Consider the following 17,119-nt stretch of genomic DNA (forward strand, 5'->3'; position numbering starts at 1 on the left):
GCACACTACAGTACAACACTATCGTGATGTTGGAAAGAACAGTGCCAATCGAACGTCCAGAGCCTAAAACGAAACAGGAAACTAAAAAGGATGAACTCTGAAGAGTCGTATGTTAACTGGCAGACTCAACCCCCCTTTGGCAGGCCTCAGGCCCTTCGGGATAGGTAAGGCCAAAGCAAGCAGGCAGTCAGAGGGAATAAGGGAGCGGAAGACTGGTGGCTCCCTCCATGAAAATGAGGATGGCACAGTGGCCTCACCAGGACGCTGAAGGCACCAGAAGAACCAGGAGCAGTGCTGTCCATGTTAGGCTCTGTGACAGGCAGTGCACAGAGCACTGGTTGCTTTTTGCTCGAACACCTAAGAAAAGAGAGGGAAGGGACGGAACAGTCAACACTGATGGAAAAAAAAGATGCTTAACAAAATGCTGGAAATGCATTAATTTTTAATGCTAAGAAACTCCACTGATATGTTTAATGAATTTCTCTCAGGGAGTTTGGAGCTATGAATTAATTGTCTTTTTCTTCCTAAAAGGAAGAGAAAAGGGTGGTGAAAGAAAATGGATAAGAGGAGGAAAAAAGCAATCCCTTGCCCTGAAAAACCGGATGGTCGTTTTGCACACAGGACTGCAAACTTTCTGTTTGTCCTGTTGCTTAGAAGTTAATTGGCTGTGCAGGAGTAGGAAGGTTTGTGTGGGCAAGGTAATTATAACAGTATTAGCCAAGGAAAACTTGGCTCGCACAACAGCTGTGGTGACTCAATTAAAGACAGAACATAAGATCGCTTCAAAGAGAAAACAGCCTGTGCATGGAGATTGGATTTCAGAGGTCATGTAGTGGAGTGTGTGTCTGGGAGAGGAGGCAAATAACCAGCTTCGAGCTTACCGGAGGAGGTGACAACTCGAACTTGAGAGCTGACCGCTCCCTCTCCTCCCTCGCTGAGGGCACGCACCTCAATGATATAGGTGCCTCCCTCTGGCAGTGAGAGCATGGTGGAAGGGTTAATGGTTCTTGTCACCTGGTTGTGGCCTCTGCCCTCCTGTTTGAGTAACACCTACAGAACATGTGCATATAGCCAGTTTAGATTTACACTGTGTACATAGTTCATACTTGTGATATTAAAAAACACATTATGGCTTGCTTCAGCTCCCTTTTTTCTTAAATTTTATTTTTTTTTCATTTCTGGTATCCAGAGGGAAAAGTCTGATACAAATTATTTTCACTAATGGCAAGCCAAAGCCAAGAATTACACTCTGTAGAAACCTAATAATGCATTTGTCATTTTATACTCATTCAATTTCAGATTTTGGATCGATCTTAATTGAATTCATCAATATCTGAATATCTGTGAGATGTTTGGTTTCCAGGCTCCTCTCACTTGCCTACTGGTCATATCAAACCACAGAAAAAAACAAAAAACAAAACTAATTTATTCAGGGAACTCCTGTTGTTCTCTTATTCTATCAAGAACAACAAATTAAACAACAACAGAGACAGTAACAGTGATTAAAAATTCTGTTGGCCCTAGAATTGGATCTTTTGGTTGAATTAATGCTTTCCTGTCTCGTGAAAGTGAATAAAACTGAACATGACTTAAGCAACACATCATTACCATGTATCCGATGACATCGGATTCATTGTCTTTTGCCTTCACTGGGTCCCAGCTTAAAGACACGTTGTTGCCCTCTTGAATCCACATGAGGTTGGCTGGAGGTTGAGCTGGAGCTAAGGGGAGAACGCAAAACTCCCGGTGCAAATTCAAAAAGACTTTTAAAAGGAGTTTCAACCAACTAGGTCAATTACTACACTTTTTACGAGGGGATTTGGAGAGAACTTAACAGGTAGCCTCTGTTCCATATATAGTGTTACATGATTAGTGTCACTGCTGTACTCACGGGCTTTTCTGGTCTTGGCTGTGACAGCAGCACTAGCAGGACCCTGGCCGATGCTGTTGAAGCCTTTTACTGTGATGAGATACAGACTGTTTCCTTCTAGTCCTGTCAAGACCATGGATGTTTCGTTTTTCACAGTTCTTTGTTTTTTTCCCGACTCTTCCTGCTCCATGTCTTTCCAGTAGCTGACCTTTACACAGAAACGAATGACTGCTCTCAGACTTCCTCTCATGCACAAAGGTACGCATGCATATGCAAAATGTCCCACACTGTATGCAAATGTACAAGTGAGCACACAAGCACACACAACCGAAAGCAAACAATCTATAAAAACCTCATATCCTCTTGGTCTTCCAGGGCCAGGGTTGGGCGGTTTCCAAGTGACCCTAATTTCCGATGAAGAAATGCTGTGACCTTTCACATCAGATGGCGCTTCCCTCGGTTCTGTCAAACACGCCAAAATGGTGACAATCACAAAATGCCCACAACTGTTCTCTCTGCTCTTTTTAAATTCACACAGCCACAAATATTAACTCACCCCCCTCAGCAGAGTGGATGATGACAACTTTGCTGAACGGCCCATCTCCCTTGTTGTTGTATACGCCAACCTTAACTTCAAATGGGGTAAGGGGAGGGAACGTCTCGTCTCTGTATTTGTACGTAGTAGAATCAGCCGAAGTCACCATCTTCTCCTTCCAGCCTCGGGTTCCGTTGGCACGAAATGCAACAATATACCCAAAGCCCTCACCATTTTGGAACTCTTCAGATACAGGCTGAAAATATCAGACAGAAAGAAACAACCATCCGAGCGTGTCTTTCACTGAGATTGAGCGCAAACCTGGCTTGCCGGCACTTAAGCTCTGTAACTGAACGTGAATTATTTGCACATTTTCTCATTTGAACAGCTTCTTCAGCGCAAGAAAGGATTTCATTGGAAAAAAACCCCCCCAAAACAAACAAACATAACATTTCCCCCTATGGTAGTCCTGCATAACCAGCTTTCAATTTCCTGCCCATTTACTGTAACTGTCTGCCACTGTTAATAAAGATGCAGTCAGTCTTGTGTAATGGAAACAAATCATATCTGGCTCAGCTGTACCCATTATGTAGCTATTTATCTTTCCATGTCTGACAGGAGGATTTTTGGGACACAGGTTTTGTGTGTCGGCTACAGTCCTTATCTATGGTTTTCCCGAAGTGGTAAAACCGGGAACTGTCTTCCACAGCTGCTCTGCGCTTAATCAAATCAAATGCCAATTTATTAAGTGAGCTAGAATTTAATTAAAACATGAGCTGCAGGGATTAAATCTTTGGTTAAATTTAATAAATGGCAAACACCTGTACACCTGTTTTTGGCAACAAATCTGCTGCTCACGCTGTAATGTGCTGATTTGCATTGCTTCAAAGGAATATTGTCCCCTGAAGGCATCACCCAAATTAGCCACCTAGTCTACAGAGGGAAAGGCGGCGGATGGAGATGTAGTTCACGTTTCATTCAACAACGACCAATCACCATGACTGCCTAATTACAGGGATGATCAGTGAAAATGAATTAGCTTCCATCAGAGTTATTATCAGAGCTGGCAATGCTTTTAAAGACATGCCAAGGAATATAAGTCTTTCATAAACAGCATGAACAAATTAGCTAGTTAAGTCTAGAAACACTTGCTGGTTTGGGAATTGAGATAGTCACAGATAAGTGTGGACGCAGTGTGAGAGGGCTGATATAACTGAGGTAAGTCTTATGGATGAAATTGTGGGGCCTGCTGCTCTCAGCGACGGTGACTGTGGGGGCATCGCTAATGGTCCTCCCAATGGCTCCCCGAGAAAAAGCAGTCTCTCACCGTCGACTCTAATGAGACGGCTGAATGAAGCTGTGGAGACTGTTTAGTCATTCATCCTGCTTAATAACCCTGCCCACCATGGCTGTCCAGGCTCCGACAACTCTCCACAGATGATTGGAGAGGTGGAACTGCCATGCACTCACATGCCTCGACTGCCAAAAAGGGCTAACATTCCTGCTCCGTCTCCTTTAATATCCATCTCCATTGATCACTGATGGAGTCCTGATTTATTTCCAAAAGCATTAAGCAGAAAGGAGAAGAAATAGGGCAGAAACGAAATGACTTAAAATGCCAAGCACCAAAAGGAGGACACGGCATCTAAGTAGAACATCACAGCATTGTTCTGTGATACTGACAGACTTATTGATGGGTGACTACTTCTTATACTCCACAATCAATGGGCAGAGAGGAAGCATCATAAGAATTTTTCAAGTGCACTCTGGTCTTAAGAAGTGAATCAACCTGATTGCAATAATGTCAGAATAAAAACGACTTGTTGAAGAAACAAATAGCTCCACTGTGGAGGTTTGTAAAGGTAAAGCTGAAAATATACAATTTTTTCAGTCAAATCAGGAGAATCTTTGATAATTCTGGGTGAAAGACAGTTTCACTAAGAATCCCACTTTGTAATTCAAATTCATACATGGCTTAAAGGACTCTTTCCTGGGGTTTTATATCTAACCAAGTGCCAATCATTGTTTTGTATAACTGTAAGTATCCCTTGATTGTTCTCCCAACATGGGGTCCACTATTTATTTATAAGGAGGTCGTCATTGTGTTATACTAGCCAAGCTAATGACACTCTGGAGTTATAAATAGGAAATGGTCTACCACCAAACACCATCCCATCTGGAATGGACATTATCCCCCATAATGTGCCACCGAGGTGCACTTCTCCTTATGTGAAGGTTATCTTCCCAGTGGCAGTTGGGCTCCCATACTTAATAACTACAAGAATAACTGTCAGTTGCTTCCACATCTGTTCACTGTTCCCCTGTTAATATATCCTTCAACTGATCTCAATTGCAAATTTTCAGCTTTGCTCATAGCAATTCTGTACATGTTGCGCCCTGAACCTGGCTGAGAGCCAAGCCGTCCACTTGGAAACAGTTCACACTAATATCCTCTTTACTTAGTGTGAGATTTATTACATTTTCTACAACCATAGTCAAGATCGAGAGCACAAACAGATATTCATAAACATCCCTGGATTTATTAGGAATGACTCTGAGATTCAAGGTTAATCATCATTGCGCCTCTCTGGTGGGACCAAATTTAAAATTCACTACATCTTAATCACTTGCCCGGCTGATGCAGCTCGGTGTAATAAATGGTTCAGCTGGCCGTCTTTGAGCTTTGTCAGCAAATTCTGCAATTGTGACCAAGTTGTGCCCTCAAACTCCAAGACCCGCGTTGGTTAAACAAATTTCCAACACAATAAAGTCTGAACCTGTTTAAAATGCAATGGGCTATAATTGTGAGGCTGCTACTGTTCATGATAAAGCAGGAGTTTCTGCCCTGCTGGTAATGAAACTCTCCACAGCTAACAATACTTGAACATTTGCTCTATAAATCTGACAGTGAGGAGGGCCAATGACAGCCGATGAGAGACACTTTTAACACCCAGCACATGTATAAATCTGTCAGTAGTCTTAATATCAAGAACTGTTTCAAGCAAATATTAGTTTTGTCTTGGTAAAAGGATGTCAACGTATTATTTTTGTATAATTTGAACAGGCTCAATTTGTTTGTTTGTAAAATGCTCATATTGTATGCTGTTGTTACGACATAATTCCCCCTGAGACCAATGAATTTTCATTTTTCTTATCTCATACAGGTGCTTCCTGTTTCCAATAAGCACTTCAGCCTCTCGTTTTGTGAAAAACCACTCTGCCCCAGTGAACTGAAGCTCTTTCTCGTTTGGTATGTTCCTTCTTGGAACAGCTGAAACCAGCTCAACCTGTTCAAATCCTCAAATGATGAGTTAAAATTCAGTGAAAGCAAGTCAGAGAAAATCATGTCGAAGACTGCATCAGATGGGCCTACTATGTCTACCCTCTGAAATGGAAAAAGGTCACTTTGCCCTGATGATGGGTGTTCACCTGAGCCCTCTCACTACTCACAAACCCTCTCTCCTAAAGTACAGATAGCTGTGAAAACCATAACCCCACCTCTGTGTTATACCACTGGATATAATGCGCATCTCTCTCACCTTTTTCTATCAGAAGGGTCATGATTTCTTGGAAGTTCAGTGCATCTGCACCTGGGTTATTTTACCTTTGTCTCTACAGCTGTGGTTCTGACCTGTTTGAGAAGTGTGAGCTCTGTTCTTTCAGCTGGATATTGTACCTCCTGATCAAGAAAGTGAGGACATACTTTTCAGACTTAGAACAATCATTCAGCAACAGTAACTACTTGACTGAAGCTTTTGTCCTAAACACCACACTGTGGTTTAGCATTGTAAATGCTAAACAATTTGCAGTGTTGGTAATTTAACACTTCTTTTGGAACCTGACCTCCTTGACTCTGTCCTAATACTTTTAATTTATCAATTTGTTTTTCTTTAAAATCTTAAAAACTACGTTGTGATCAATGCAATCAATAAAGCTCCAGCTTCATTTTAAGCTTCAACTCTTTTTCCACCCAATCAAAATAAAACATCTCCTCTTACCCAGACTGAATCTCTTGAACACCACTGGATTTCCCCTCAGAAATACCTGTGCCTCACTGGGTGTTTAGAAAAGTTCTACATTTTATGAACAGGGTAGAAGTTGTCTGAGTGTAGATGATGTCGACCTCCTATGCTCAACTCTGTTCCTTAAATACTGCAGCAAATCCCTCAACACATCTGTCTCACCCCATTTTAAGAACATCTCCAGTCTCTTCTCATCATTTTCTCACTTGAGCTGCTGAAACTTTCCTCTATGTTTTAATTAGATCCCACTTTGATGGTTCTGGGAATAGGAAGGAAAGCAAATGCAGGTCCCCAGCACACAGTGAGTGAAACTACAGCTACTCGTCATCTCTCACCTTAAGTGAATGCAACTGACTGTAAACTAATGCAATCATCTGTATATCTTAAAACTGTTAGACCGTTTCTTTCAAACTTAGAAACCACAAGGACTAGCGTCATCCATCAACCATGCTTTATCCCCCGTAATAATGTCTGACAAGTATTCCCAGGCAACAAAAAGTGAAGGTTTTTAATGAATGCCACATGCAGCAGCAACCTCTACATGATTATTAAGTCACATTCACATGCAGGATTTATTACTTAGTGACAGTTAAACTCCTAAGGGAAAAATGCCAAAGCTATAGTTTCAGTACAGATGTTTAAAGTGAACCTTGTTTCAGTGGGCGTGTTTTCACTCTTGGATTATAACCCTGATTCTCAAGCTGCAGGCTCAGAAATATTCTTAGCAGCGGGTGGGAGCCGATAAATCTCCCTAACATACAAATTTATTATCACATTTTAAATCTTGGTGAGTAATACTTTCTCAAGTTGAACTATGAATATTTACACCCTATAGGTTTCTTCCCATATTTAATCATGTAAAACATTCTAAAAATAATCATCATTCTGTGGTTTTATGCCTGGTGTTTTTAGTACTGCAGGCACTGCTTTGTTTCAGATAATCACAAGCAGGAAAGGTTGAGAAACACTGCCATATAATGTTAATTTCATTAAAATAAGCCCATAAATCACAAAATGAAAAATCAGCATTTATATTTATTTTGTTATTTATTATGTTGTTTGGGATTATATGTATAATCAATATAATATTGATGTGCACTGGTGATTGCAATGATCTCTACTTGGTTTTTAGTTATCTGAGAGTTAATGTTTCCTGAGCATCTCCTCTTAAAGCTAGTGACATGTTTACTGCTTTGCTTTGGGGTAAAAAAAAATGTCATAGGACTGTTTATGACGTTTATGCCCTTCACTGGAAAACAGAGTAGTCTCTCAAAATTACCAATTATTTCTCTGGAGCTTATGAGGTCCCTTTCATGGTGACATTCAAGATAGGTTTTTATCCTAAAACAAAAAAAGCATTCAGCAGTGCAAAAATGTTGAGCTAATCTATTGATTGAAATTACACTGATTTTTTTGCATTTTAATTACAGAGCAGATGGTAAAGCTCCACATTCAAAATCTTCAAATTATACTGGAAACTTAAGTTAACTCTGAATAATAATTATAATTGGAATTTGAAATCCAGTATAAGTAATGCATGACCTGTGGCAGTTTCTGCCTCAGTTTCTTTAGAAAGCAAGAGAGTGCTCTGTAATGTAAGCATCTTGAATCAAGAACCTCAAAGGCCTCTCTCATACAGCAAGCAGATATATATCGTTATAATATCCTGAAGAGTTTTGAAAACATTCCACACTTTGAATGTCATGTTGTTGACATTCCTAGATATAACAGGAAGCTGCAAAGATTATCTTTAAGTGAGAGTAGACTAAATAAAAGCTTCCATTTACTCCTGTTTATTCAACAAAAATCTGAATTTGCTTAGCTGAAACACCAGACCCACTGTGACATTTGTGTTTTTGCACATGTGTTGTCATGCTTGTGGTACAGAGGGAGTTTGGCAAAGGACCTACCTCCCATGAGATGACCAGTTCATGCCTGCGGCCATTCCCTCCACTAACATTTGCTGGTGCCACTGATGGGACTGTGTGAAACAGAAAAAGGTTAACACTGCATCACTGGCCCAACGCTACAAACTCACACTGACATGTTTTTGAAAACTGAAGATGAAAATCCACATAAATTTGAGCTAGATTTTGATTGATAATCAGAAAGTTTATCATAATGATTAAAAATGCATTTTGTGTATCAAGTCATCATCACCGAAAACAAACAGCTGTTTTAATGTGTTTAAAAAACATTACTCAAGTAAACAAAACTTTAACAGCATCAGAAAACATTAAAAACTTGGTTTTTGTGCAACGTTTGTGCCTGCATTAAAATACTTATCAATCAAACTGAAAGTGAAAGTAGGTTCCAGTGCTGTGTTTTAAATTTTGCCCCCTTTTGTTGGCATTTGGATCATGGATTGTAGCTTTAAGGATGGATTCACACAATTGTGTGTGGATACAGTAATTAGTCTGTTAATTACACTGAAGAGATAGGACAGATTAAATAAGCTACTTCCAAACGACCGCTGACCTTTGTAATTATTACATTTTATGGACGAGAAACGAGGAGTTAGTGAAGCAGCACACTTGATCCAGACTGTCTCAGTGAATTTTTGCCCACCATAAATAGTGTATGTCTGCTGTGTCTTTGCCTCAGGGCATTAAAGGACTGCCTTCTTTAGCAGAAACACTAACCTTGTTGAAATTCATGTAAGCTGCTTATTTTCGACTTCTTGCCCAATTAAAATTAAGTATATTAACAATGGGAATATAACATGGTCATGAAGTGGTGTGTGGAGGCACAAAAAATTATCAGCTGAAACGCACATTCAGTATATTTTATAAGAATTTCCTGGACTGTGGGTGATTACTGATGGCTGCCAAAATGTTTCTTGAATGTAGTGTATACCCAACTTTGACGGCTTGGAGGATTTACCTGCTTCTTTAGTCCGTACTCCTCTCGAAGGTGCACTAGGATCTCCGGTGCCGATCGCATTGCTGGCCACCACCCTAAACTCATATTCCACCCAGGGGTTGAGCTCCACAGCAATGGCTGACTCCATGTCCCCTGTGACTGGGTCTGGGTCTGCACAGAGGAATGCTGCTTGTGTATTTATTTATTCAGGAAAAGAACCACATTATAACTACTGCACTTTTCTTCACCCTTATTTGCGGTACGTGAGACACTCAGTGCCAACTTTCAGCTTGGAGGGTGTTTGATAGACTTTTAAATACAAACTGTCCCCAAAGAAGGAGCAGCAGGAAAATGAAGCTGAACATACAGACAAGGCAGACAGGTTTTTTATGGCTGAACATTCGAAAGTTCTTTGTTAGACAAGGCAGTCGCCTGACCTCAATCAGGCTACTGAGCCTGTGTTTCACTGCTAAAGCAAGAAGAGGCTGTGGCTGCAGCACAGACCTGGAAGAGCATCACTGGGGAAGACACAAAATGCCTTATGACGTCTGAGGATTTTGGCCTACAGGCAGCCATTAACTACAAAGGATTACATATGATTAAATATGCTGACTTTACATGATGACTTCAGGATTGTGTTAACTTTCTGTTCCCTGAAATTGGGGGATAATTCCTACACTGTTTACAGCTACGTGCAAAAGCTGAGAGTTGACACTTCAACCTCACAGCCATTGTTTCATTTTAAATCCAATGTGCCGGAGTACAGAGCCAAAAAAAAATTCTTACGGACTACACAGTATTACACCTTCCCTCCAGAGTCTATGAGTGATTTGGCATATTTTTACACCAGGTGGTGATGATATAGTTTGCTTGAAACCTGGTAAATGAGGTTTTGATGCCTGAACAGCAACTTACTAGCGGCTTTAGAGCACATTTGGAAGTATAACTCATTACATAGAGGGGAGCTGATTTCAATCAATTTTCACAGTATCTACAGAAGGCTTTGAGAGCCATGTAATTATAAATCACACCCTGAGACTGAAAAAAAAATCAGGTTTATGAATGTATTTTGAATGGAATTACAAGCAGGTAAAACATCTAATCTAGTTTCTTCAGGGCTGCCATAATCAAGCTTTGTCAATATTGATCCTGCAACAACAAACAAACACTGACTGAAAGCATATCCATGTCACAAATGAACCAGAGGTCTCTTCATACTAACTAAAGCAACATTCAGCGAAGCAGTTGCGCTTACATTCTTATCATCCAAAGCCGGTCACAATGAGACCACTCTGTCAGGCAAGCCGCTCTTCAAACATGAGCTGATAACTTTGTTTGCAAGGAGCGGGAACTAAAAGCCCAATCCCCTTTATTCTAATCTTAACAAGTTCAACACTGGCAATACATCACAGAGTCCTAATTGTGCTTTATCGAATTAAATGCGGTTGAACAGACATGATGTGAGGGGAACGTATACAAAGCATGATTTATATATCTGTGGGCTGAATCATTATCACACCTTCAACTCTGCTATTATTACCATATGGTATATTAAGATGGATTACACACAATGCTTGGCAAGCCTTCATTCTTTAATGCTAAGTGATAGTAATTGATGGTTTTTCTGTCAAGGTACAGAAAAAGAAGCTAATTCATATTTTAAGCAGTGAAAGTGTTATAATTCAAGCCCAAAAGGTTAATTTCCCGCTAACAGCTGATATGACACCGAATAAAATTCAAACCAATGACATTTGATATAGGCTCAAATTACTTTTTGCTAAGCTCCTCTGAACAACAGCCAAGTTCAAACATAAAACGACAGCTGGAAAGGGAACTGCCTTTCAGCTTCTTAAACAGGCATCTAAGAATAAAGCCTTAGTCAGAGTTTTGTCCAGAGCAAGTCTAAGACGCTTGATCCATTACTTTCTGGATGAGATTTAAAAGTCGGATTGCGTTAATGTACAAAAGTAAGTTGCCACAAGAATTGTTAATTGCGTCTTTGGAAAAGAGTAACCTTGCTCTAGTTGGGCTGATTCACCATCTCATGTCTGTGGGCAGGAGTAAGGCCTTTATATGGTCCCACATTAAACTCCCAGATCTAGGGGCTGCAATTTCCTGCTTATTGATTACCTGTTTTGACAGTTTGCCAGCCTAATGAAAATGGGCTGCGCGCCTGTAAATTATAGGTGCTGATAGGGCTGTGGTTGTCAAGGCCACGAGTCCAGGACAGGGTAGCTGTGGTGTCTGTGATCTCCTCCACTATCACCACTCCAGGGGGCCCAGGAGGACCTGAGAAAAGGTTAGGAGACACACATTAAATTACTGGTTTGAATGGTTGAAGCACCAAAGCATCAGAGATGTAAAGACAGAAGAGAATAACAGAAACTATCTCTGCTATCATTTGTATAAATTCTATATTGGTCCATATTGTGATGTCTTCATCATGCATAGTTTCTATTAGATTTACTGATGGATGCAACCATGCAAGCCTTAAGAAGGATGTGCAGCTGCGTGCATATGGTGACATCAATTCCCTGTTGTACGCTTTGCACAAACAAACAACAGACAACACGCCATACTAAACCGAACCAGGATTCGGGCTGACACAGATCTGCTGCCAAGGATTTCATGCTGATTAAGGGATATTGACGCTTTCTTTTTTGGGCTTCGGAGGCAGTTTGCCAGTTCTGCTGAGCATGACTGTCTAGTAGACCTTCCTGTGTTTTAATACAGCTAAACATATGTTTACCTCAGTCTTCAGAAGTAAATTTAATCTGCAAGTGCAGCAAATGTATAAGGACTCTGGGGGGAACAGCTGTAAATGAAAAGACGGCAGCTGGTATGCTCAATGAAAACCAGTCTACTGTGTCCCCAAAAAGTGCCCATGAGCAGGTTGTGCTGAAAGGTGCATTTGCATTTCAGGACATTAAGATGCATTTTGTGTCACTGTAGGAACAGCGCCCTCTGTTTACTAAGCCCTACACCATTGTGTAAACCCTCCCCATTATTAGTGCTTAATGTTAATCAGTCAATAAATACATCAAATACTATAGCGGAGATCCGTGATATAGCTAAAATATTTTTCTAATACACATGTATAAAGTGATGTGGAAAAACCACAGCAAATTCTTCACTTGGCAAAAAAAATGTGTTCCACTGCCATTTCATCACCAACATCTATTTGTTTGTGAAACATTTCTGTGATTCATTTTGATTACAGTTTGCTTGATAGCAAAATTTCTGTTCAACAATGACATCTACCAACCTTACCCACCCACCCGCTTTCATAATACAACTCCAATGTAAGTGAACTATAATGCAATGATACTGAATCATTGCCCAGCCATACTATTTACTATAAACCGAAACCAAACCAAATTTAATTTGGGCTAGATGACTGGTCTTAAAATATAATTTCTTGCCATCTTGCAGGAAACCCTCCTCAGGCTAAGAGCCACGGATTAAGGCTCACAGACTGAATAATTGCATCACAGCCTTAAAACATGTACAACTGTGTCATCGTAAGACAATCAAAGAGGGACCACAATCTGCTTGGACAATAATCATTACGTTACTTTATCAGCAACATTCAGAAACCGCCGCAGAATCTGATCACGAGACATTTCTGCCAATCTGTTTAACAGCTCATATTAAACTTGCTCATGCAGACAGACCGTCTGTCCAGCCACATTCACAGTGACCATAAAAAATTAGTCAAGGTGATCAAAAGGTGGCAATAATGTGGAAATAGTCATTGTGCGACTGTCTCCACCTGGAGCAAATTTCTAATGTCTAACTGGCTAACGTCTCAGATTTGCTGCACTGGAATCAAGTTTGTGGCTAATTTCCTTGATTCACAGAAAATGTTAACATTATTTCACAGCACTGCTAACTGCTTTAAAGGATAGGATAAAGGAAAGCAACAGTGAGGTAACCACATGTACATTGGGATGCTTTTTTGCATGTCATTTTTCTTCCCGTTCACCCAGAATCTAGTGTCCTGGAATAAACTTTCCAATCATTATTCAGTATGAGAAAAACTTGTGAATTCTGTTTGAGGATAGTGGTTCAGTTCAATGGGGACAGTGAGTCACTACCTCCAGTGAAGAGTGTGCAAGATGTTGCAATGCACTGGTGCAGTGACAGATAACAAGCTCACCTCGCACAAGGAGTTCAGCCTCTGCATATACGCTGTCAGCACTGGTCTGTGCCCGACACCCATACTTCCCAGCGTGCTTCAGCAAAATGCTCCTGATCATCAGATCCACTGTTGAAGACTGCTGCAATTGATAAAGCAAAGCATAAAAAAGTTAGGTATTAAGAAGAGTAAAGAGTAAATGTGCTTGACACGAAAAAGTGTGATTCCTTTACACCTCGCAGAGGCTCATGTGGCTTGAGAGATTCCTGTTTAATTCAGGTGCTTGCTTGCTGCTACATTCTTCAGCTACCCGTATTTTCTCTGTTGAAATGAGAAATGCCTAAGGCAAGACTGGGAATAATTCAAGGTCTACAGGCAGCTGTTTAGCACGAAACCTGATTAAAATTACAAACCATGCATCAGCCAGGAATCTGTTGTGCCTGTAAAGGATTGTCACTGCAAATACTTTCTCTCCAGAGTACGGCTAGTAGCAGAGGACACATCAGGACAGATGTGATTTTAACATCCACTGTCAATAAAGGAACAGTGACATAAACAAGACTCCCTGCCCTCTTTAAAAATTTGTTTTTAACTTTATTTTATGGTCTAGACACTAATGATTTTTTTTGTATTAGAGAGGGGAAATCTAAGATGTTACTTTATAAAAGATAAAACATAAAATAAAATAAAAAAAAGCCACATACTGTTGTTCAGAAATGTTTATTTTAGTGTCCAACATAACAGGGGTGATATCTGAGTCTTTGTTTTAAGTGTTTAACACAATGATTTGTGTATACAAATGTCCTTTGTTGTGTTATTCTACTGTAACTTTTTCTTTTCCAATGGCTTCTGTGCTTAAGTTCCTTAAGTATTTACCACAGATAACTCATATAAACCAACTACTGTGGTCTATCACTAATCAATATGCACAGTGCAGAATGCACAGTGTATCTTTTAGAGAACATGGTGCCCTGGTACTCCACATATAGTTAACAAGGGGAAAAATTACAACTGGTAATAAAGAACAAGTAAAACAAAGAGATCACAAAAGGTCCTGGAAAAAGAAAAAAAGGTTAAAAGGTGAAGGCGAAATGGCGAGGTTAACAATGCAACCTTGATGTTGAGGAGAGGCAAAGGTTAAATGCCTCATGTTCGGGTATATTTTATTTTTCTTTGGAGATTTTATTCAACATCTTCCCCAGAGGATCCTCGACCTTCCATGTGACCTTTTCTAGATGACTCAAGTCAAACCGACAGACAAACAGAAACAATGCATACAATTTGGCTCCTACAGTTCAGGAGGGGTCTAACTACTATGCAGTAAGAAAAATGCTTGTTGACCATGTTACATATCTACAAAGCCCATGATACGCATTAAGATCCAGAGATATTCACCGTGTTAAAGTTTCATATCCAGTGTTTTTCTTCTCCATTATTTTCCTTCCTACTTCTCATTCTAAATCATTGCTGACCCAGTTTCAACCCTTATAACCTTTCAAAGCCAATACAAGTCAGCCTCAATTTGTGTTTTCATTTTCACAAAAAGATAAAATTTCACAGGTCCAATTCAAAATAATAGACTAGGCTTTGATTGTTGCATTTGATTGTGTGATTCAATGCAGGTCTTTGACGATACCCGAGGTTGCCTGACCTTTAGTGGAACTGATTCTTTGTTCCCCTATAACAAGTGTTTGGTGCAGTAGGAAGGATAAAATAATTACATTGAGAGTGCAAATGGAAACGACAAAATAAATGTAACTTCAATAGACTGATCCACAAGAAAAAAAAAATCAGCCATCTGTTTACACTTAACAGATGAACAATTATACAGACAGACAGACAGATAAATAGACAGATAGATAGGAAGAACCATATGATAAATTTACTCTTTGTCTTACTTTTGCTCTTACTCTCGCTCTTACTGTTTGGATGTATTCAAAGTGGCCGCCATCCTGCTGGAAGTTGATTGGTTTTTGGTTGAAGAACCACTGGAAAGCCACATCCAGCGATGTGTCATGCGTGGCCTTGCAGCTCAGCACCACGCTCTCCCCCACAGTCACTTCCACTCTGCTCGGGCTAAGCTCCACACGCATGGCCTCTGGAAGCACAAAGCTGCTGCACTGTCACCTCAGGCTAACCCAAAGCAGCTGCATTTGACTGTGACATCACTGCCAGTGCAGTCATGAGAACCCAACCCTGAATCGGGCAAAAACACTCACCTTCGTCAGATAAATATCCTGCTTAGCTCAGTGTGCAGTGCATCTGTGAGACAGAGGCCTTTACAGTTTTAAAGTGTGTCCTTGTAATATGATTCTTGAATGTGAGAGCCCTTGGTTCACGGTTCAGCAAGCACAATAAATTTCATAAATGGCACCGAAGCAAAGGTGGGAGGAAAAAATGACATTGGGGACTGTTTACTAGTGGCCAACCTGTGCTAATTTGGCAGAAAATAAAGGCCCCCAGGGCATCACTTACCTTTTACCCACAGCATGGCAGTCATCTCTGCCGAACCCAACTGATTCTCCGCCCGGCACACATAGTTCCCCTCATCCGCTCGGCTGGAGTTAACAATTCTCAGAGTGTTGTTCCGTAACAACATAATCCTGCGAGAAAGGACACAAAAATCAATACTGGTATGAGAAACAAATCCACGTACGAACAGTAGCACTACAAGTTCAGACATGAGGTTACATGTTTGTGGATGTGCTGGGTTACAAGAATAGCAATATTCACTAGGGATGAGAATAAAAAAAGTTAAAACGAGCTGCTCAGATATTCTTGAAATAATCATCTACTTGAGATTCCAGTGGAAAATATAAAATAAAATTTTATTTATAGTTAAGTTATTATCACTGAAATGAAGGACAAAAAGCGTCAGGCAGTAAGTTGTTTGTGTTATGAAAAAGCTCAGAGGACTGAGGGATGTGAAGTCAAGAACAGTGCTTGTATTTGTTGTAACCTTCAACAAGGAAGCATGGAAAAAAAAAAAACTTTTTCAGTAAAGATCAATCAACAATTTAAATGTGTTAATGAACCTGATTTGCAGATACCACTAAGCAGCCGTATCTTGAATAGGATTAAAACACATGCTAGTAAAGATACAGATTAAAGTAATGGGGACAAATTTTCAGCAGAAGGAGAAAAAAAAGTGACACCAAAGTGTCAACGTTAAGAACAACAAAAAAAAACAAAACAAAACACAGTATTCCTCTGACTTTCAAAGTGGGTACACTGATGCACTATATTTCGTCTTGTGTCTCTAAAACAACACAACATGCAGCCATTTGTGTAATTACAGTATAATTTAAAATTCATTAAAGGAAAATTTCAGGACAATTTGTGGAGAACGCTACACAACATGAAATAAAATAGATGTTATGATTCTTTGTTCCTTGGCATCAATATTTCCATAAATCTAAATAAATGGTGCATTCATCATGCACGGCGCTCATGAATCCACCTGACAAACCCCAAGTATTGCTGCATTCAATGAATCTAAAGCAAAAATCTGTCAAAGCAAGATGTGCACATCACCGAGCTGTCCTCCCAGAAAACACAAATGTAACAGAGAGAGACATAAAAAAACATACCATGTATGCATTCATAAGCAGCCCCTTATCCAGCTGAAGGACAGTAACAATATGGTATTAACATTTCGCTCTGACTTGTAAATAACAGCTGGAGCATTAAGT

The 17,119-nt window shown here is 40.0% G+C and overlaps 1 protein-coding gene across 1 annotated transcript in view; it reads right to left on the reverse strand.

Moving 5' to 3' along the window:
• Positions 1–253: 253 nt before the first annotated feature.
• cntn5 (contactin 5) overlaps positions 254–17,119 on the reverse strand; it is a 52,711-nt gene continuing 35,845 nt past the window's right edge. The window contains exons 11-22 of the mRNA XM_041046189.1: positions 15,903–16,030; positions 15,350–15,525; positions 13,449–13,569; positions 11,420–11,578; positions 9,311–9,460; positions 8,338–8,408; positions 2,427–2,661; positions 2,223–2,332; positions 1,892–2,078; positions 1,609–1,721; positions 882–1,050; positions 254–357 (exon numbers count right to left, since the gene is read on the reverse strand). Of these exons, the coding sequence (XP_040902123.1) occupies positions 254–357; positions 882–1,050; positions 1,609–1,721; positions 1,892–2,078; positions 2,223–2,332; positions 2,427–2,661; positions 8,338–8,408; positions 9,311–9,460; positions 11,420–11,578; positions 13,449–13,569; positions 15,350–15,525; positions 15,903–16,030 (1,723 nt within the window). The remainder of the gene's footprint in view (positions 358–881; positions 1,051–1,608; positions 1,722–1,891; positions 2,079–2,222; positions 2,333–2,426; positions 2,662–8,337; positions 8,409–9,310; positions 9,461–11,419; positions 11,579–13,448; positions 13,570–15,349; positions 15,526–15,902; positions 16,031–17,119) is intronic.

The sequence above is a fragment of the Toxotes jaculatrix genome, chromosome 9 (genome assembly GCF_017976425.1).
Source record: "Toxotes jaculatrix isolate fToxJac2 chromosome 9, fToxJac2.pri, whole genome shotgun sequence".
Classification (NCBI taxonomy): Eukaryota; Metazoa; Chordata; class Actinopteri; family Toxotidae; genus Toxotes; species Toxotes jaculatrix.